Source organism: Hypanus sabinus, chromosome 3 (assembly GCF_030144855.1).
Source record: "Hypanus sabinus isolate sHypSab1 chromosome 3, sHypSab1.hap1, whole genome shotgun sequence".
Taxonomy (NCBI): Eukaryota; Metazoa; Chordata; class Chondrichthyes; order Myliobatiformes; family Dasyatidae; genus Hypanus; species Hypanus sabinus.
In genome coordinates, this window is record NC_082708.1 from 75,578,834 (window position 1) to 75,596,012 (window position 17,179).

A 17,179-nucleotide genomic window follows, 5' to 3' on the forward strand; every position below is an offset into this window, starting at 1 on the left:
TGACAATACTAAACTGGGTGGCAGTGTGACATGAGAAGAGGACGTTAGGAGAATACAGGGAGACTTGGATAGGCTGGGTGAGTGGGCAGATACTTGGCAGATGTCATTCAATGTGAATAAATGTGAAGTTATCCACTTTGGAAACAGGAACAAGAGGGCAGAGTATTGTCTGAACGGTGTAGAGTTAGGTAAGGGAGAAATGCAGAGACCTAGGAGTCCTAGTTCACCAGTCAATGAAGGTGAATGAGCAAGTGCAACAGGCAGTGAAGAGGGCAAATGGAATCTTGGCCTTTGTTACAAGGGGAATTGAGTACAAGAGCAAGGATGTCCTTTTGCATTTGTACAGGGCCCAGGTGAGACCACACCTGGAATATTGTGTACAGTTTTGGTCTCCAGGTTTAAGGAAGGACATTCTGGCAATTGAGGAAGTGCAGCGTAGATTCACTAGGTTGATTCCTGGGATGGCAGGGCTGTCTTACGCAGTGAGATTGGAGAGATTTGGCTTGTACACGCTGGAATTGAGGAGATTGAGAGGGGATATGATTGAAACGTTTAAGATAATTAAAGGATTTGATAGAATTGAGGCAGGAAATATGTTCCAGATGTTGGGAGAGTCCAGTACCAGAGGGCATGGATTGAGAATAAGAGGTCAGTTATTTAAAACAGAGTTGAGGAAGAGCTTCTTCTCCCAGAGAGTTGTGGGGGTCTGGAATGCACTGCCTCGGAAGATGGTGGAGGCCAATTCTCTGGATGCTTTCAAGAAGGAGCTAGATAGATATCTGATGGATAGGGGAATCAAGGGATATGGAGACAAGGCAGGGACTGGATATTGATAGTGAATGATCAGCCATGATCTCAGAATGGCGGTGCAGACTCGAGGGGCCGAATGGTCTACTTCTGCACCTATTGTCTAAAAGGGCAGGTAGTGTGCTGAACTCTTCTAATCTGGCCTAAGCTAGCTGCAGTGATTCAGAATGTACCTTCTGAATGAATGCCAGAAGCATTTTCAATAATAACTGCAACTTTCAAAAAGATTAAATGAGAAGTAATTGCAAGGATGTGGAGATAGACGTTGTGAGTAATTGGATAACTCATTCATACAGCTCATTCAGATACAGTGACATCCAGTGCCAAACAATTTTGGTCAGCTTCCTAGTGCAGCAAATGTGGGGAACAACACGGGATTCCCTTGCTATAGTTAATATCAACACCGATTGACACGTCATATCATTGTTTTATATCCAGATGGAGTGATAACTGCAGGAACATCAGTATATTACACAAAATGTAATCAAGTAAAAATTGCAATTTCTGATACCAGGTTAAACGCAGTTCCATGGCATTAGGTGACCATGCCGAGATTACACTTAAAGCTGGAAGCATTACTTAGCTTCCTGTCTTTTCTGATGGACTGGATTCGAATTCAGAAATGCCTCACTGCCACATTCAACTGCCAGTCACCTTGCTTACGAAACACCAGACCAACCAGAAGTTCACATCCCACAGTTATTTAAAGGGATTTATTTCAGGCTGCTGTAAACTCCTGGAAACTTGACACCAACTATAACTCTGGAACTTCCACATTGCCCAAAGAGAGCACGATAGAGCCACGCAAATGGTCGAAGTGCTACACCTGCCCATTCACCTCCACCCTCACCTCTATTCAGGACCCTAAACAGTCCTTCCAGTTGAGGCAACACTTCACCAGCAAGTCTGCTGGGATCGTCTATTGCGTCATCATAAGTTGGTGGACTGCTTCACTGAGCACCTCCACTCCATCCACCAAAAGCAGAACTTCCCAGGAGACAAACATTTTAATTCCGATTCAAGTTCCAATATGTCGGTCCATTGCTTCCTCTTGAGCCATGATGATGGCATACAGAGGGTGGAGGAGCAACAGCTTATATTCCATCTGCACAACCTCCAACCTGAGGGCACGAATATCAAATTCTTCTTGCAAAAAGAATTTGCTCCCCTTCCCTTCGTCTACTTCATACACAGGCCTCCTACTTCTTCTCACCTATCTATCACCTCCCTCTGGTGCCCGTCCTTCCCCTTCTGCTGTGGTCCACTCTCCTTTCTCTTCAGCTCTATACTTTTCCTAGCAACTTGGTTTCACCTATCACCTTCTAGCTATCCTCCTTCCCCTCCTCACTTCTTTTATTCTGCCACCTTCCCCCTTCCATTCCAGTCCTGAAGAAGGATCTCAACCCAAAATATCAACTGTTTGTTCATTTCCATGGATGCTGTCTGATGTGCTGAGTTCCTCCAGCATTTTGTGTGTGTTGCTTTGCCTCATACATGACTTAATTGTAGACATGATATATTGTGGCTGCACAATATAGGATGCAAAAGGGAAGCAGGAGGATACAGAACATGGTGTGGTAGTCTCAGTGGCGATGGATAACAGATTTTTAAAAATTTTGTAAAAATCCCCAAGGATCAGGTTCCCCTCCATACAGACCTTACGGATATAAAATAGAATACATTCCATTAGACGAGAGAACAAGCACTCAAGCAACATGGAAAAGAGGAAATTCTGGATGAGGGAGTGATTCAGGGAGGGAGGTGCACGACAAGCAGGTGAAAAAACTCAGGGGAGTGTCAGGCGTGTAACAATTACTGATTGATGAAACTGGATTAACTTTCACTTACTCCAATATGACCAGAACAATATTTAAAAAGAACAAAGGAGAGGATGACTTCCTGAATGTGTCAGTAGAAATGTCTCAGGTGTTTCTGACCCAATAAGGCAAGAAGCTGTACCGGATAGGTTTTGGGGGGGAAGAGAGGGGGGGGGAAGAGAGGGGGGGGGAAGAGAGGGGGGGGGAAGAGAGGGGGGGGGAAGAGAGGGGGGGGGGAAGAGAGGGGGGGGGAAGAGAGGGGGGGGGAAGAGAGGGGGGGGGAAGAGAGGGGGGGGGAAGAGAGGGGGGGGGAAGAGAGGGGGGGGGAAGAGAGGGGGGGGAAGAGAGGGGGGGGAAGAGAGGAGGGGGGAAGAGAGGAGGGGGGAAGAGAGGAGGGGGGAAGAGAGGAGGGGGGAAGAGAGGAGGGGGGAAGAGAGGAGGGGGGAAGAGAGGAGGGGGGAAGAGAGGAGGGGGGAAGAGAGGAGGGGGGAAGAGAGGAGGGGGGAAGAGAGGAGGGGGGAAGAGAGGAGGGGGGAAGAGAGGAGGGGGGAAGAGAGGAGGGGGGAAGAGAGGAGGGGGGAAGAGAGGAGGGGGGAAGAGAGGAGGGGGGAAGAGAGGAGGGGGGAAGAGAGGAGGGGGGAAGAGAGGGGGGGGAAGAGAGGGGGGGGAAGAGAGGGGGGGGAAGAGAGGGGGGGGAAGAGAGGGGGGGGAAGAGAGGGGGGGGAAGAGAGGGGGGGGAAGAGAGGGGGGGAAGAGAGGGGGGGAAGAGAGGGGGGGAAGAGAGGGGGGGAAGAGAGGGGGGGAAGAGAGGGGGGGGAAGAGAGGGGGGGGAAGAGAGGGGGGGAAGAGAGGGGGGGAAGAGGGGGGGGAAGAGAGGGGGGGGAAGAGAGGGGGGGGAAGAGAGGGGGGGAAGAGAGGGGGGGGAAGAGAGGGGGGGGAAGAGAGGGGGGGGAAGAGAGGGGGGGGAAGAGAGGGGGGGGAAGAGAGGGGGGGGAAGAGAGGGGGGGGAAGAGAGGGGGGGGAAGAGAGGGGGGGGAAGAGAGGGGGGGGAAGAGAGGGGGGGGAAGAGAGGGGGGGGAAGAGAGGGGGGGAGAGAGGGGGGAGAGGGGGGGAAGAGAGGGGGGGGAAGAGAGGGGGGGGAAGAGAGGGGGGGAAGAGAGGGGGGGGAAGAGAGGGGGGGGAAGGGGAAGAGAGGGGGGGAAGAGACGGGGGGAGAGGGAAGAGACGGGGGGAAGAGACGGGGGGAAGAGACGGGGGGAAGAGACGGGGGGAAGAGACGGGGGGAAGAGACGGGGGGAAGAGACGGGGGGAAGAGACGGGGGGAAGAGACGGGGGGAAGAGACGGGGGGAAGAGACGGGGGGAAGAGACGGGGGGAAGAGACGGGGGGAAGAGACGGGGGGAAGAGACGGGGGGAAGAGACGGGGGGAAGAGACGGGGGGAAGAGACGGGGGGAAGAGACGGGGGGAAGAGACGGGGGGAAGAGACGGGGGGAAGAGACGGGGGGAAGAGACGGGGGGAAGAGACGGGGGGAAGAGACGGGGGGAAGAGACGGGGGGAAGAGACGGGGGGAAGAGACGGGGGGAAGAGACGGGGGGAAGAGACGGGGGGAAGAGACGGGGGGAAGAGACGGGGGGAAGAAGAGACGGGGGGAAGAGACGGGGGGAAGAGACGGGGGGAAGAGACGGGGGGAAGAGACGGGGGGAAGAGACGGGGGGAAGAGACGGGGGGAAGAGACGGGGGAGAGACGGGGGAAGAGACGGGGGAAGAGACGGGGAGACGGGGGGAAGAGACGGGGGGAAGAGACGGGGGGAAGAGACGGGGGGAAGAGACGGGGGGAAGAGACGGGGGGAAGAGACGGGGGGAAGAGACGGGGGGAAGAGACGGGGGGAAGAGACGGGGGGAAGAGACGGGGGGAAGAGACGGGGGGAAGAGACGGGGGGAAGAGACGGGGGGAAGAGACGGGGGGAAGAGACGGGGGGAAGAGACGGGGGGAAGAGACGGGGGGAAGAGACGGGGGGAAGAGACGGGGGGAAGAGACGGGGGGAAGAGACGGGGGGAAGAGACGGGGGGAAGAGACGGGGGGAAGAGACGGGGGGAAGAGACGGGGGGAAGAGACGGGGGGAAGAGACGGGGGGAAGAGACGGGGGGAAGAGACGGGGGGAAGAGACGGGGGGAAGAGACGGGGGGAAGAGACGGGGGGAAGAGACGGGGGGAAGAGACGGGGGGAAGAGACGGGGGGAAGAGACGGGGGGAAGAGACGGGGGGAAGAGACGGGGGGAAGAGACGGGGGGAAGAGACGGGGGGAAGAGACGGGGGGAAGAGACGGGGGGAAGAGACGGGGGGAAGAGACGGGGGGAAGAGACGGGGGGAAGAGACGGGGGGAAGAGACGGGGGGAAGAGACGGGGGGAAGAGACGGGGGGGAAGAGACGGGGGGAAGAGACGGGGGGAAGAGACGGGGGGAAGAGACGGGGGGAAGAGACGGGGGGAAGAGACGGGGGGAAGAGACGGGGGGAAGAGACGGGGGGAAGAGACGGGGGGAAGAGACGGGGGGAAGAGACGGGGGGAAGAGACGGGGGGAAGAGACGGGGGGAAGAGACGGGGGGAAGAGACGGGGGGAAGAGACGGGGGGAAGAGACGGGGGGAAGAGACGGGGGGAAGAGACGGGGGGAAGAGACGGGGGGAAGAGACGGGGGGAAGAGACGGGGGGAAGAGACGGGGGGAAGAGACGGGGGGAAGAGACGGGGGGAAGAGACGGGGGGAAGAGACGGGGGGAAGAGACGGGGGGAAGAGACGGGGGGAAGAGACGGGGGGAAGAGACGGGGGGAAGAGACGGGGGGAAGAGACGGGGGGAAGAGACGGGGGGAAGAGACGGGGGGAAGAGACGGGGGGAAGAGACGGGGGGAAGAGACGGGGGAAGAGACGGGGGAAGAGACGGGGGGAAGAGACGGGGGGAAGAGACGGGGGGAAGAGACGGGGGGAAGAGACGGGGGGAAGAGACGGGGGGAAGAGACGGGGGGAAGAGACGGGGGGAAGAGAAGGGGAAGAGAAGGGGAAGAGAAGGGGAAGAGAAGGGGAAGAGAAGGGGAAGAGAAGGGGAAGAGAAGGGGAAGAGAAGGGGAAGAGAAGGTGAAGAGAAGGGTGAAGAGAAGGGTGAAGAGAAGGGTGAAGAGAAGGGTGAAGAGAAGGGTGAAGAGAAGGGTGAAGAGAAGGGGGAAAGTGAGCAAATTATCAGTGAGACGGCAGCAATCAGCAGATCTTGAGAATTATGATAGTAATAGAAAAAACTAAAAGTAGAAACTTTTTGACAAAGATGTCAGGCAAAGTCAATGCAAATTGGTAAAGAAACAATTGGAAAACCCGGAAACAGGCAGCCAGCCAACATCTGATCGAGTGAGTGAGCAAGTCTGTCCAATGGGTCCAGTTCTGTTTGACCAGCCTCCAGTCGTTGTAGCTGGGGGTTAGGGAAAGAAGGCATTGAAAAACCCTGCTCCTACCCGGCTGAAGAAATCTACAGTCCCACAGCAGCCAGCAAATCCATACCCATCCTTCCAGCTTCCCTAAAACTTAGTTATGGACATTGTGTAAGCATGAAGATGTCAGGCATTCATAACCTAGAGGAGAACCTGTAGTGTAAATGTGTTCTTAGTAGTTTGTGTGGATTGAAGACCTGCCTCTGTGGTTCTGTGACTACAGGAGTACAATGAGATGGGAAGTGAGAACTAAGATAAAATGAGCAAAGATCAAGGGACAGAATAAGTTCAAATCGAAAATAAACTCTGAAAACGTTCCCCTTAATAACATGGTGGCTGAGACCAACAAAAAGGAAGTTCAATATTTAAACTGAAGACACAACTGAAATACTAAATGAATACTTTGTATCTCTTTTCTGGGAGACAAGACGCTGTCTAGATGTCAGAAGGGGAGGAAGTAGAAACGACTTGTGGAGTGAAAACTGATAAAGACGCAGGGCTGGCTGTGCTTAAAGCAACATCAGTAGATGTGAATGGAATGCATTCTAGTTTGCCTGGTGAAGTGCAAATATATACTGCTGCAGATCTTATTATACTTTCAGTTGTTCTTTGGATGTGGGACATATGCCAAAGGACTGGAAAGTGGCAGATACATCACATTTGTCCTTGCAACACTTTATGTACATGAAGGTCGACTTCTTGCCATCCAGTTTAATATCAGTTGTGGCAAAGCTTTTCAGCATAATAAATCAGGGCAAACATTACCGGTTACTCCAAAAGATCTGCATTGATAAAGGAGAGCCAGCACAGTTTTAAGGTAAATTGTTTAGCATTAATTTTCTTCTGCTAATGTTACAAAGAAGCAGAAGAAAGGAATTCCAGAGAACATACCTCTGCAGATTTTCAATAAAAAGTTTGATAAAAATTTACCCTGATCTTCCCTTTCCTAACAACCTCATATCACCGGAAATTAAAGGTTATCAGCTGTATTGATAGAAAACTGACTTAAACCAGGTCTACTTCCAGCAGTGATCCCCACCACTATCCAGTGCTGAGCTCAACAGGCAGGCATATCAATCTCTAGAAAAACAGCATTCATACACAAAATCCTTAAAATTCACTGGAAGGACAAGGAAAACCACAAATGTGTCCCCTCCTAGACTGATACCTTATCTTTGAGTCCATAATTATAGTCAACTAACAACATAGGACAGGCTGCATTCCCTACATGTTGAATACCAGAATTCTGAAATACAGATTATTCAGAGCTCCAACACAGAGAGAGGTTGCAAGACAGGGCTAGAAAATGACTCAATGATGCTCTTAAAAGTTCCCTTAAGCAATGCAACATCACTCAAAGCTCTGGGGAATTCTTAGCACATGATCACTCACAGGACAGGAGGTTCATTTGAGAAGTGATAGGAGTCTCACAGTGAGCATACTGTGGGAGCATAAAGGGAGCTTTACACAGGGAGCCACACACAGGGAGCATAAAGGCCCAGAACAAGTTGCAGAAAAAGTGATCCATCTCATCTCCTCTCACCCCCATCAGTCACCACCTTCTCCATTTGTGAAGGAGTCCCCAGTTACCATACTGGTCTCAATGGTCACCTTGAAACCCACAAAACCAGTGGAAGTAATCATATTTGATCCTGATGGGCCCCCTAAAATTAAGTGGGAACCGAGAGCAGAGAACAATTGTTTTCTCAGACAATAAATGCTGTTTGTTAAGTTTCAGCGCTACACACCAGTATTTTTGAAAGAAAGGTTACTCCAGTAACTTGGACAGGGCCGTGAATTAATGGGTGAAATGCAGCTTTGGTGTGTGATAAACAGTGAGGAAGGTCATAATCAGCTGCAAAGCAGCACATATAAACTGGCTGGAAGTACATTCAAGCACTACATGTAACTTAGCCAGAGTAAACTGAAACACATTGGCAGAAAAAGCAATAACAGACAATACCTACTGCATGGCAGAGCTTTGAAAGTTGTGCAGGAACAGCAGGACTTGGGTGCACAAGGGTATAAAATCTTTAAATTGACACTTTTAGAAAATAGTTCAAGTATAGGGGATCCTGGGAATCTTAAACAGAAGGCACAAACTACAAAAGCAGAGCAACCATTTTGAGCTAGTACAGGACACTGGTATTAGATAGGGTTCTGGTCAACCCCAGCGAGGATGAAGTAAATATTAACCAGCTTGTTACTGATATTAACTATGCCAGCATGGAGAAACTACACCTATGCTCCCTGAATCAAAGAAGGTTTAAACAATATTTGATAGAGCCATACAAAATCACAAATGGTTTAAATAAAAGCTGAATAGAGGGAAGTTTTCCCATAATTATGGACAGAAGATACAAACAGGATGCGAGGATGATTTTTTTAAAAACACCATCCATGTACATCCTGGAGTTTACTATCTCTAAGTGCGGAGTTAAACATTATTGATCTGCACCTTCACAAAAATCTGATGGGTAATAGAGTGGATATTTTACACAGTTTGGGAGAAACAGTGGTGGGGGGGTGCAGGACAGATATGCGGCTAATGGGTTTGCTCTATTATACTAGTCCGCACAGATGAATAGCCAAATGGCAACCTCTTGCACTATAACAGGTCTGGAAAACATTGAAATCATGCAACTTAAATCTACTGACATAGATACATACTCTTACCCCAAATTACTGACGTATCTCATCCCAGAAATAATAGCATTGTAAAGCTAAGGAGGATGAATCTCACTCAGGTTGTCTGCCACTCCTCCCTTGTTATAAAATAATGACAACAGTTTAGTTATTTCCACTTACCACAAATATGATTGTTCCAAGGAGAACAGCTTTAATTTTAACATCCAAATCCATAGGAAACTGAATTCCAAAGTTATCAGTATCTGTGAGGTATTCACGTACAAGACCCGACCATTGCTTCGATATCTTTCCAACAACAGTGGCCTCATCCCGGCTTACAACCTATAAGAAAACAACAAGATATTTTCATTCCCATTGTAAGAATAACTATCAATTGCCCCCTGCCAACTTTCATTGATTCTTATGTTGCTGGCATTAAATTAGTAATATCAAATTGCAATTCACATCCTAATGTTGAGAGGTTACAATTACATCCTTGGTTATCAGAGGTAAATACCAGCCAGAGAGCAGGAGAAAAGAGGCACCTCCACAATTTGGAAAAAGGCACTATAGTTGTCAGTGAAATGAACATCAGGGGAAGTCCTGTGTGCCGGGAGCCAAGGGACACACAAGAACCTGGAATTCAGTGGCTCAAATAATCTTCAGCAGCGCTAACCCAGCATATTGGAGCAGCACAAGACACATTGTAACTTCAAAATATGCCGAGACAAGTGAAGAAAGCACTATAACACAAAAACATATCCCTCTAAATGTAGGATGAGGAACAGGTCCTTCATTCAGCCCCAGACACCAATAAAGAAATCTGCTTATAAACACAAGAGATTCTGCAGATGCAAGAAATCCAGAGCTAACACTTATTGCTGGAGGAACTCAACAGGTCAAGCAACATCAATGGAGAGGAATAAACAGTTGACATTTCAGGCTGAGACCCTTCATCAAGACAGAAATTGACACACGTGGCAGAGACCCTTCTTAAATGAAGGACCTCTCCTGGCTGGAGACCAACAACTGCTCCAATGGCAGAGTAACCACGAAGGCACAAGCCACCTCAGAGGCTACATGAAATATATTCACTGTATTTTCAAATTGCACTTAATATTTCCTTTTGTGAAGAGTATGCATCTTTATTAATCCAAACCCTGCTACATTACCTTGAACATGATTCATATCATACAGTACATGGACCTCCAGTCAGCCTGAGCTTGGCAAAGTATTGAGAAATAACACCCACATTCACCACCCCCCATTATATTGTCATTTCCTTTCCATCGGTACAACCATGAGAAAAATAAGATGGCAGTCAGAGGTCAACAAGGAAGAGGACGGAGTATATTGTGTTATAATGCCAGAACCCCAAGCACCAATTGGTACAATTACACATAGAAATTAGATTAAAAGTTTGGGTGACATGGAGAAAGATACACGAGGCTCCAACAGTTTATTGTCTGGCATCAGGACTGGATTTTAAGTGGCACTCACTGTGATCAGTGAAGGATATGGGGGTTCTGTTAGACGTTGGACTTTATTGCAAGTAGATAGATACTTTGATGCAACTGTACAAGGTTCTAGAATGAGAACATATCTACAGTACTGCACACAATTTTGTTCACCCTATTTAAGGATATACTTGCATTGGAGACATTGTAGAGAAGGTTCAGAAGCTAAGATCTAGATAAAGAGGATGGTGAATGAAGGTTGACCATATCCTCATTAAAGGAACGAGAAGGGATCTTATACAGTATATGAACTTACTTCAAAGTTTACATCACCAGGACGACTCATTGCAAAGCAGGAACCTCTAATTTTCAATACTGTTTCATGACTTTCATTCAGGATACTCATTTTGGGTATAAAAGGATGCCATTCCAGGACAATATAGCCAATAGCTTTTCCTGGTGGTGCTTGAACCTCCATCTGCAAGAGAAAATAACACTTAATCACTGTTGAATATTAAAATATTAATTATGCAAGAGTACAAAGATAAATAAATTTAATATGAAAAACAAATGTTCTCATGGCCCATGATTAGATGCAACTACATTAGCACCAATTAAATACACAAATTTACAGTCCACCTTCTCTGGTTATTTCTAACCAAGATCTGACTCAGCTCTGAGTTCTACTGATATTATAACATTTCCTTGAAACTCCTCCTCTAATTCCATCTAAGCTCCAAATATCCCATCCAATTTTCCACCTTGTTGCTCATGCTGAACACATATTAGAATCAATTCTTTGTCAAGAGTAGGAATTCTCAATTTCCTCAATCTTTCTTCAGACAAATTACTGTATTTGCTTATGCAAATTACAAAAAAATAATGAGAAGCTTCAGTTTACAAAACATTATTCCAGATATTAATTTTAATAAATACTTAATAAGATTGAATGTGTTGATAGCATATTGCTTCTGAAGTCTGCAGTCTTTTGCATGCATTAAAATAAGTAGGAAGCTCTGGATTGTGGGGCAGAAACACTACTTCACAAAAACTTATCACAAGGACTCCAAAAATGTGACATGTTGAGAACAGATGCTTTCAGTTGTACATTGTTTGGCACATCTACAAACATGTGGGATTTTTGGTCACAGTGACACACCCATGGGGTCACTCCTCGTACCTAGCCAAGTAACACCAACAACTATTATTTGGCATTGTGGAGCTCTTGTGAACTGAGACACCTGACTGAATTCTCACATTTAAATTACTGACCAATGGTTTGAGCATTCTACATATTGGCTCCTTTATCCCCCACTCTGCCGAGCACCCTTCCTATTTTGATGCCCAAGGACTACCTTCAAATTTATTTTGTTTTCCTATGAGGCAATTGTTTCAAGTCTATGAAAGTGGTAAAGTAATCTTGCACTTCCAGCAACTTTAAACATAGTTTACTGAATGACTTGCGCAGGTTACTTAGGCATAATTACATGGGAGTAGAAAATCCCATTCTTATATGTGAGTTGCCATTCCCTCAGAATGAAGAGCATTTTGAAAATGCTATTTAAATTTGTTATTTTAGCTTTCAACTCAATCCCATTTAGTTATCCCATTCTATATTTCATGATGGCAAAGTTTCTCTGATGGTCTCTTTTCTCACTGCTACCAGAGAGGAGGTATGGGAGCTGGAAGGCACACACTCAATGATTCGACAACAGCTTCTTCCCCTCTGCCATTCAATTTCCGAATGGACAACTGAACCCATGAATTAATTTTTGCACTACCTATTTAACTATGTTATATATAGTTACTGTAATTCACAGATTTTTTTCTCTATTATTATGTACTACATTGTTCTGCTGCTGCAAAGACAACAAATTTCACAGCCTGATTCTGATTCAGTGCAGGTGAGACCATCACAATTTCCAGGTCTTATTTCAGTTTGTGGGTGGCAGGTCCATATTCATTAAACAGTGTGACTGACTAATTGCAAGTATTTTTTAAATAAGTTTTATCTAATCTTAAGTACTCTAATGAGACACTGCCATCATGGGAAATGATAGTCTAAGAATCCCATGATCTGGAATGGATATTATTGATCTAGATCAGGGGTTCCCAACTTGCTTAATGGTGCTGGTCCATGGCATAGGAAAGGTTGGGAACCCCTGATCTAGATGAAGATGAGGGCGGAAATTGGCCACCAGGCAAAATTTGAGCTACCGTTTCCTTCTGTTCACAATAAGCATCAATGTCAGAATGTCATCCTAAACATTTAGACATTGAAATCTGTCTGTCCATAATAAGCATAATTCTATCTGGTCCATCCATGTTCCCAGAACAGCAATCACAGCAGTCCCATTTCCTCTTTATTTCCCAGGACACTACAACCTCTTCTCTTTCCTGTGCCTGTCAACTCCCCTCTGGTTCTTTTACTACTTCCCTCCACTTGCTGAGTCAATTAACCCATCTCTTGTCTGTGGGATGCTGGAGGAAACTGCAGCACCCACAGAGAACCCATGGAGTCACAGCAAGAAAGTGCAAATCCCACACGGACATCAAAGGTCAGAATCAAATGCAACGTTGGAGCACTGACTACAGCATGGATGAGATGCTTCCAATAATGGAGGCTATGATGTGCTCATGTGAATAATCAGACAAGATTACAATGGGCAGGGAATCAGGAGAGCTGAGGGACATTTTGAACACAAAAGACTGCTGATGCTGGAAATCCAGGGCAACGCACAAAATGCTGGAGGAACTTAGCAGGTCTAGCAGCATCAATGGAAGTGAATAAAGAGTTGATGTTTTGGGCCAAGGCCTTTCCTCAGATCATTTGATCCTCCATCAAAATGAAGGACTTTTGCCCACTGACCTCTGGAACAGGTTTCCAGGCCATATCAGTTTCCATATCAGGTCACAATGCAGTTTCAAAAAAAGAGGTGGATGACTGCCTGCTTTTGGTTGTTATCTTTTAAAACTGAATTTCAGACACAACAGAATGAGAGGTGGGGGAATTGCAATACTGACAGGGGAACATCACAGCTTAGTGAGGACATCCTAGAGAAGTCACCCAGGGTGGCAATGATGGTAAGAGGTCAGAAACAAGGAAGGTGCAATCAGAAATATGGGGTTACATCAATATATGCCACACAACAGTCAGCAAGAGCTAGTGGAATAAATATGTAGGAAGATCAGGGAAAGATGTAAAAATCAACAGGGTTATTGTAGTGGACAACTTTAATGTCATAGCATCATAGCCCAACTCTCCATGCTGACCAAGTTGCCTTCATTAGTTATTAACATATTTGGCCCACATTCCGCTAGTCTAAATCCCATTTTCTGCCCATATCCAAATATCTGATAAGAATGCAATGGCCACTTTCTCCAGCAGCTCACTCCATATAACCATCTCAGGTCCTCTTCAAATCTTCCCATTCTTACCTTAAATCTGTGTTCTCCAGTTTTAGACTACGCTAACCTGAGAGAAATACTGTGACCATTCACCTGATCCATGCCAATCATAATTTTACAAACTTCTAAAGTCCTCAGTCTCCCAGGTACCAAAACAAAAAGCTCCATCCTATTAAGTCTCTGATTGACCATACTCTCCAGTCCCAGCAACAGTCATTGAATCTTTTCTTCACCGCTTCCTGCTCAATGACATCGTTCCTATTGCTGGACATTTAGTACTGCACACAATACTCCAAGTGTGGCCTCACTGTTCTGCTTTCTCCAGTTTATTTTTTTTTAATGCACAGCCTGGTTGATGCCGGGAACATATTGCCAGGGGAGATGGTCTAAACAGATATAATTGCAACATGCCAAGAGGCAATTAGGCAGGAAATAGATGGATATGGACCATGTGCAGGCAGTTGGAATTAGTTTAATTTGTCATCACGATCGAAACATATATTGTGGGCTTAGAAGTCTCTTCCTGAGGCATTTTATTTTCTATAATGTGACCACATTCACTACCTGGTCAAGGTGTACGCTGAGTCTAATGGTAGCAGTTTTAATTGATGTTGAGAATAGGAAAGGAATGTGTTCCCTGAATTGGTTGGGACAATATACATTATTTAACTCATTTATTTGGTTCTCCAGGCAGATTTCTGTGACCAATTTTGGATAGAGGAACTTTGTGAAGTATGATGCTCCAGTTATTCCCACTTCACAATATTCCTATGTCACAACTTGGGGTTTCTTTCAGTTGGAACAATTGCCTGATTATCTGGTTAACACAAAGCTACATAGTAATCAGACCAGAGAATCAAACACTACAATACCTCATCAAAATATTCTGCACCTCGAGTTTATAAACTTCAGCTTCAAAAAACTTATTAGTCAAAGACAGCACTGTCTCCCTTGAAGAGCATTTAGTGACAGAGTCAATATTAAACTTACTCTATTGCACTAAGTTTAGTTTCAACAAGGGCTCCATATTTGAAATACATGGATGATATGCCGATCCATGGCCTCCTCTTGAGCCAAGATGAGGCCACCCTAAGGGTGAAGGAGCAACACCTTATATTCCAGCAACACACTCAAAATGCTAGTGGAACACCTTATATTCCATTTGGGTAGCCTCCAACCTGATGGCATGAATATAGATTTCTCCCTTCAGTAAACTAATTCCTCCTCCCCCTTTATTCCCCAACCTTTTACCTCTTTTCACCTACTTCCCCCTTGGTCCCTTCCTTCTTCCCTTTCTGCCAAGGTCCTTTATTCTCTAGCCCTTGACCGTTTTCATCCACTTCACCCCTATTACCTTCCAGCTAGTCTCCTTCCCTATCCCACCTCTTTAATTGGGCATCTTCGCCCTTCTTTCTCAACCAGCCCAAAATGGCGGTCATCTATTCATTTCTATAGATGCTGCCTGACCTACTGAGTTCCTCCAGGATTTTGCATGCGTTACTTTGAAATATTGAGTTGTTTAAGAAACCGGTTAACCTTGTGATACTTCTTAAGCATGATCCCAGTGTTTGGTATGATTGCCAACTGGAATTGTAGTAATTCTTCTGTTCACTCATGAGTTTTTAAAACAGGTAGGAAGATTTCAGGCCAATGAATTTTCAAGGGTAAAGCAACATTGAGATTAAATTATATAGTCTGTGGGAAGAATCTTCAAAAATCTCCCACACTACCTAACCCTGAAAAATCATGATTGAATTGTTATAACTAAACTCCATTTCAAGATTTCAGCTGGTATTAAAAACTGATTCTTCAGAAATAAAGGACTCCAATACATAACATTTCCAAAAGCATCTGGACTTTGGTAAGAAACCAAAAAAAGGGCAGTGAATCACTAAAGAGGTCATGCTTAAAAATAAAAAACAGATGAAGAGCAAGTGAACAGAAACAGCTTCAGATACAACCAACAACTCAATTTTATTTTACACTCACCTGATGTATGCAATAAGATCCACATCCTAAAGGGTGCACAAGGTGCATGACGGTTTGTCCTAGGTCATCCAAAATCTTTATGATAAATCTGCTATTACATCCACCACAGCACATTCGATTATTAATTTCGCTGTCTTCAACTGCGTAATAAACTCTTTGCCCCAAGCCGTTTTTTACCTCATACTTGATTTTGGTCTCATATCCTACTAAGGCTGAAAAGCAAAATACCGCACTTCAAAAGACAAATCAAAGTTAGCCGAAATATGAAAATTATCATTTACTCTCAGCAGACCATGAACACTGCTCACAAGGCTAACATATACACTACTGGCCTTTTAAAGGGTGACAAGAGAGGCACTTTCAGAAACAGCTGGAGTCATGGATCCAGTTCCTGCACTGTGCTCAAGCAGTGAAGTTTGGAGGGAGGACTGCACCTATGTGCTTGCTACCACTGAGCCTGAAATGGTAGACATAACATGTTCGAGAGGGGATACCGGGAAAAAATCTTAGTAAATAAAGTGGTGGATGGAATGTCAGCTTAGAAAGTCACTGACCCAGATGCTGTCAAGAGTTTGTGTATTGGTGGTGCTAATCTCACCTGGCAAATGAACATTTATCTCTTTATACTCCCAGTGTCTTGAACATTGAAGGTAAAAGTTGACCATCACGGGCATCACTCAGCAGACAATTCTGCCTCTAACAATCGCAAGCAGCAATGTATCTGTGTTGGTTAAGTTACACTTTTGGTCAACAAACAACCTCAAGATGTCATTATTTTGGGATTTAAAATAAATAATGCCACCAACGGCCAAGACCTAGTTGGACCACCTCTCGGTAGAGATGGATATTGCTGAGCACCTGTTTGTGCAAACAAAACCTGCAACAGTGTAACAATGGTGCAGTGGTTAGTGCGACACTATTACAACTCAGGGCATTGGAAGTTCGGAGTTCGACCCCGGCATCCTCTGTAAGGAATCTTTATACCTTCTCCCTCATGCAACATGATGGTTTTGTCCGGGTGCTGAACCAGGTTAGTTGACTGGTCATTGTAAATTGATTAGGCTTAATTTGGGGTTGTCAGGGGTTGCTTGCGGGCTCAGCTCGAAGAGCCAGAGGGCCTATCACACATGGGATAGTTTAGATTAGATAGATAGATAGACAGACAGACAGCTGATTGGATGATAGATAGACAGACAGCTGATTGGATTGATAGATAGACAGACAGCTGATTGGATCGATAGATAGTCTGACAGCTGATTGGATAGACAAACAGACCTTGCTGCACACAGAAACTGCTTCACCTGAGGACTTCTGAACAGAACTGAACACAGCAATCACTCTCAGCTCTGACCTTAAGAATGTGGGAAGGTCAGTACAAGGCATCTGTGGACAGTTGTGCTGAGGACACTGACCCATTGCAGTAAGGCCCAGAGATTGAGTTAAGTGGCTAATAACAGCAGCTGTCTTTTGCCCTCATTTTAACTTGGTTCCAAACAGATAAGGCTGGAAATCACGAGAACATAAACAAAAGGCACTATTCAGTTGCTTTTATTGTTTGCTGATTTGTTGTTTCTCTCTGCACATTCGGTGTTTGACGGGTC

The 17,179-nt window shown here is 46.0% G+C and overlaps 1 protein-coding gene across 1 annotated transcript in view; it reads right to left on the reverse strand.

Annotated features, from left to right (window-relative positions):
- LOC132391461 (phospholipid scramblase 2-like) overlaps window positions 1-17,179 on the reverse strand; it is a 52,509-nt gene that overhangs the window by 16,304 nt on the left and 19,026 nt on the right. The window contains exons 5-7 of the mRNA XM_059964697.1: window positions 15,579-15,790; window positions 10,498-10,659; window positions 8,905-9,066 (exon numbers count right to left, since the gene is read on the reverse strand). Of these exons, the coding sequence (XP_059820680.1) occupies window positions 8,905-9,066; window positions 10,498-10,659; window positions 15,579-15,790 (536 nt within the window). The remainder of the gene's footprint in view (window positions 1-8,904; window positions 9,067-10,497; window positions 10,660-15,578; window positions 15,791-17,179) is intronic.